The sequence below is a fragment of the Capsicum annuum genome, chromosome 5, assembly GCF_002878395.1.
Source record: "Capsicum annuum cultivar UCD-10X-F1 chromosome 5, UCD10Xv1.1, whole genome shotgun sequence".
Taxonomy (NCBI): Eukaryota; Viridiplantae; Streptophyta; class Magnoliopsida; order Solanales; family Solanaceae; genus Capsicum; species Capsicum annuum.
The window spans coordinates 193941418-193946779 of NC_061115.1; the positions used below are offsets into that span (position 1 = coordinate 193941418).

The 5362-nt window shown below is 31.8% G+C and overlaps 1 protein-coding gene across 1 annotated transcript; it reads right to left on the bottom strand.

Annotated features, from left to right (window-relative positions):
• Positions 1-372: 372 nt before the first annotated feature.
• Positions 373-1742, bottom strand: LOC124898592. Its single transcript, XM_047412229.1, has 2 exons — positions 1661-1742; positions 373-839 (listed from the first exon to the last, which is right to left on the bottom strand). Exons 1-2 carry the CDS (start codon positions 1740-1742, stop codon positions 373-375), a joined length of 549 nt encoding a protein of 182 aa, XP_047268185.1.
• Between the last annotated feature and the right edge of the window lie 3620 nt (positions 1743-5362).

A 5362-nucleotide genomic window follows, 5' to 3' on the forward strand; every position in this document is an offset into this window, starting at 1 on the left:
TCATTATCATACGCTTTTTCTAGGTCGATGAACACCAAATTTAAGTCCTTCTTTCTTTCTCTATACTGCTCTACCAATCTCCTCACTAAATGGATTTCCTCTGTCGTTAAACGGCCAGGCATAAATCCAAACTGGTTCTCCAAAATAGACACAACCCTTCTCAGTCTCCGCTCAACCACTCTCTCCCGAATTATCATAGTGTGACTCAACAGCTTAATACCCCTCTAGTTGTTGCAACTCTGAATGTCATCCTTATTTTTCTAGAGCGAAATAATCGTACTCCATCTTCAAGCCTCAGGCATTATCGCAGTCTTAAAAATATTATTAAACAAATCCGTCAACCACCTAAGCCCTGCCCCCACCCGCATACTTCTAAAAATCTACCGGAATCTCGTCCGGCCCTGTCGTCCTATCCCTTCGCATCTTATGAATACCCCTTCGTATCTTATGAATAGCCTCTTTGACCTCCTCTACCTTAAAACGTCTGCAGTAGCTGAAATCACGACTCTTTTTTGAATGTTCCAGCTCTTCTAGCTCAGTGCCTCTGACCCCTTCAACATTTAAAAGTTTATGAAAGTAGCCCTGCCATCTCTTCTTAATGTGAGCATCCTCCACTATAACACTGCCATCCTCACCCTTACTGTACTTCACTTGATCTAGGTCACGGCCTTTCTGCTCTCTAACTTTTGCAAGAGTGTACAACCTCTTATCTCCTTCTTTCTCCTCTAACCTATCATACAAATGCTTAAACGTTGCTAACTTGGCAGCCATAACTGCCAACTTAGCCTCCCTCGTAGCTACCTTGTACACCTCCCTATTCACCCGCTTCTCTTCTTCATCTTTACTCTCAATCAGCTTATGTCAACGTCATGATACCCATGGTATAGTAAACCTTACATTCACGCATATGTCTAAGATAGTGAAAATTTAGCAAACTACATAGACAATTTTCTATCATTGTTTTGGTTTCCATATCCCTTTTTCAAGGATGATATGGATTCCTAAACCTCACCCAAAACCATTTTTTCAAAAGATGGCTTTGGATTTTCTAGAGCATGAAGCTTTCACACATCATACCCATGTGAGATTTTGGGGCTTTTACCCATCAAACCCCAACCAAGTTAGCATAGCAATGATAAAACCCATAAACATGAACTACTAAATAGAAGCTAATCAATAACAACCACACACACAACCCCATGAGGGAGATTTCGTGACACATAAGATAAATAAGCATAGATATACCCATAATCTTCATTAAAGTGATTTATTGAATCTTAAGTGAATCTTACTTCAAACTTGATAATCCCACAAATCAACAATGGATATGAGCTAATCTTCCACTCAGAAAGTTTCCAATGTATTCTCACCCAAAATTATACAATATTTTCTCCTCCAAAAATAGAGTCTTCAATGTATTCTCACTCATCTACTAAAATGCCTACTCAAATCCTATACCTCTCACTTTTTAAGTACCATAAATTGTACCCATCCACATACCTAGTCATAGACCCTACCCACTTGGTCTCCTAGACACATTCAATATTGATCCTGCTCTTTCTAAGAATCTTCACAAGCTCTATGGACTTACCCTGAAGGGTCCCTCTGTTCCAAGACCCAACCCTCAACTTATCATCTCTTGCATCACATCTACCTGTACCTCTCCTCACTTTATACCCTAAACCTGTCCTAACACCATACCTTGCCCCCACTCTCAAACTACCCCTCGCTTCTTCCTCCATCTCCAAAATAGCCTCCAACCCCAACCTTCTCGGATATGACCCTATTTTACTATCATCTCCAAAAGCCACTACTCGAAAAAAGTACAAAAAAGGATAGAAAAAATAGTAGGAAATAGAAGGCAAACGCAAAGCACACTATCCGGCCTAACACCAAGAACAACAAAATAATAGCCATCAATGCAAGAAGGTAGCCAATCCCAACAAATTAAAAGCAAGTCAAGAGACAGAAAATAAAAAGAGCAACTAAATATTCTCTCTCTCTCTATATATATATATATATATTTCTATCAAATTTATCATTTGTATTTGTATATAAACATGTATCATTTGTATGTATATGGTTCAAGTTGTATAAACATGTATCATTTGATACAAACATCTTCAACCTATTTACACCCATCCTAAAGTGATTCATTTTCAATAATGGGGTATTACAGGCTCATTTCAAGTACATTTTAAGACTCAAAAAGTTTGGGGTGTTACATTGTTGTTCTTAGATAAGATGTAATTCTTGTCTAGCATTGATGATCTTCTGATATATTTCTTTAAATTCTTCTGTGTTGAGCTTTTTCAGTGTAATTTATAGTTTTGGTTGCTTTCTCCACATGTTCTAATATAATCAGTTGACAGATGTTGCTTCCATACTCTCTATACTTACTTCAAAAACTGGCTATGTTAAGCCCATACATTAAAGAACTTGAAGGGAACCTTCACGTTAATGTGTATTTTTTTTCTCACCAGAATCATAGGTTAATGATAAAAAATGTTTGGAAGGTCATATTTAGTACATTTGCATCCCCAAATAAGCATTCATTCATGATTTCCCAATGTTTCATAAATTCTACCTCAAACGCTATCAACTTCGTATTATTGAGTAGTCCAAGTATAGAATCACCCCTCCAATTCAGATCTGAGAGATATAAATCATGCACAATCTCCACAAAATATTTGATCTCATTATTGGATATAGGGTTACCTGTCCTTCTATCTTGAGGATAAAGTACAACATTAAAATCCCGACTCAGTAACCATGGCTTAGTAACCCCTTGGGCGGCTGATTGTAAAGTACTCAATAATGTTATTCTTTGATCCACAATATTAAGACCATATATAATTGTTAACAAACAATTTAATTTTCTAGATCTGCTATCCACCTTACAATATATAGTTTGCATATCAACCCCGAGTAATTGTAATGTATAGAAAGATGGGTCCTATTTAAGCCAAATTCGTCCATTATTTGCAGCTTGGTAGTTTGTATGTAGCCTCCAATTAGAAGTGAAGTTGTTGTCTATTCTCTTACAATTACTCTTGTTTCAATAATACCTCCCAATTTTATTTTATTGTTAATCATATAGTTCCTAAGCTCTGTCTGTTTATATATCTTATTTACACCTCTTATATTTCAAAATAACCAATGTATTTAGATTCCACAAGCCCCCCTCTTCCTCAGGTCAATGATAAGTTATTAGTTCTCTACTTCCCTTGCTCACTCTGCACTTTAGTCTTACGGATGCTTGACAGTTGTGGAAAATTTCTATCATTGAGAACCGGACTTGTTTGTCTTAAAGTACTACCTTTTGTTCCTTCTCCAGATGCGATCCTTGGTTTATTTGCTCCGTCTTGATAAGAAATATGTTTGTCAGTCATAGGTTCTTGAACTTGTTGTATCTCGTATTTTTTAGTCTGATGTATCTCTAGTAAAATAATTTCCTTAAATCTCCATTTCCGAGTCACTTTTTAGGAGGTTCCTCAACAGGTGGTACTACTATATTGCACCTTTGGCCCACGATCTAGCACTGACACAAAACTTCTAGTTTCAGTCACATTCCACCCGTTGATTAAATTACTTTTCATAAAGATCTTGTACCATAATTGCCTCAGGCGGTTCTTTAGTAACATTTACATCGATGAGCATCCTTGCAAAGGATATTTGACTTGGTTTTGTAATGCATTCATCTACACAGACTGGGACTCAGATTTTACTTGCAACTCTGCTTATAGAACCAGAACTCCGACAAGAAATAGGTAGTTTTGAGAATTTCACCCATATTGGGATCATTGTAGGATATTCTTTGCTAAAATCAAAATCATGAGTTCATGGTTTAAGAATATTGATTTGTTATTCATGGTATACAGTCTTGAATAAAACTTCTAATTATCTAATTTAGCCTAAGTTTCAATTAACTATAGTCCATAGCCTCTTTTGTCAATTAAATATAATCCATAACCCCTCTCCTTTATTTTAGCCTCAATTTTCTCTCTTTTTCTATCTTCTATTTCTCTTTTTTTTTTCTTTTCTTTATTTTCTATTTTTGTTTTTGTTTTTTTCTTTTCTGCTTTTTTCATTTTTTTTCCTTTTTATCATTTGTCATTTTTTTATTTCCATCTCTTCATCTTTTTTTTCTTTGCAATTTTTTCTTTATTTTTTTCATTTTGTTTCATTTTTTTTGCATCGATTTTTTTCGGCTTATTGCACTTTCCTTTTTTCTATTTTCTCTTTCATTTCATTTATTCTTTTTTTTCATTTTTTCATTTTTTTTGTATTTTTTTCCTCTTATTTTTTGTTGTTGTTGTTGTTATATTTTATAGTTTATATTTATTTATATCATACTATATATTTTAAATAAATTTATTATTTATATTTGAATAATTTAGACCTTAATATGTATAATTTATCATTTGAATTTGTATACAAACAAGTATATGAGTTGATTATATTTACTTGAATTTAAAATATACAAATATGCATGTATCATTTAATACAAATGTGTCGTTAGTTTTTGAATGTCAAAATTACTATTTGTATTTGTATACAAACAAGTAACATTTGTATGTATATGGTTCTAGTTGTATAAAAATGTATCATTTGATACAAATGCAACATTCGTATTTGCATGATTTAGCATTTGTATTTGTATAATTATCATTATGTTGTACAATTTATATCAATAAAATATAATTTGTGTCAATGAATATAAATATAAATGTTTATAGAAAGAAAAGTAACAATTATTTTTCAATTTTTTAAAAATAAAAATAATGCAGTCAACTATAAATTCAAATAAAAAAATAAAAAAATAATATTATAAATACAAATAAATATATGGTCAATTTACAAATAAAAATAGAAACTAGAACTTTAAAGATAAAAGTACATTGATAAAAATAGAATACAAATACAAACAAGACAAAACCACAAAATAATAAATACAATATGAAGTCAACTATAAAATACAAATAAAAAATATTTTTTTTAAAATACAAGTGTAAATTGTATTAAATATAAATGATGGTGCGGACTATAAAATACAAATTCAAGTGCTAAAATAAAAATTAAAGTATGAACTATGAAATACAAATATAATTATATCAATGAATATAATAATATAAATAAATACAAATACAATGCGAACTATACAATATAAATATAATTGTATCAACAAATACAAAAATATAAATGACGATACACATACAAATACAATAAGCAATTTATAATATTTTTTTTATCATTCATGGCTTGTGCTCGACGTAAGCATATTCTTTGAAAGTACAAAATATAAAATAGAACAAAAATGAGAAAGAAAAAAATGCAAAAAAAAAAAAAGAAGAAAAAAGAA

What these genes read in the sequence shown, in the direction of transcription:
- LOC124898592 (XM_047412229.1), bottom strand. Translation starts at nt 1,742, where the DNA reads ATGGAGGAAGAAGCGAGGGGTAGTTTGAGAGTGGGGGCAAGGTATGGT. An exon ending in AGGGTATAAAGTGAGGAGAG is followed by an intron (nt 840 to 1,660) that starts GTACAGGTAGAT and finishes TTGAGAGTAAAG; the next exon opens with ATGAAGAAGAGAAGCGGGTG.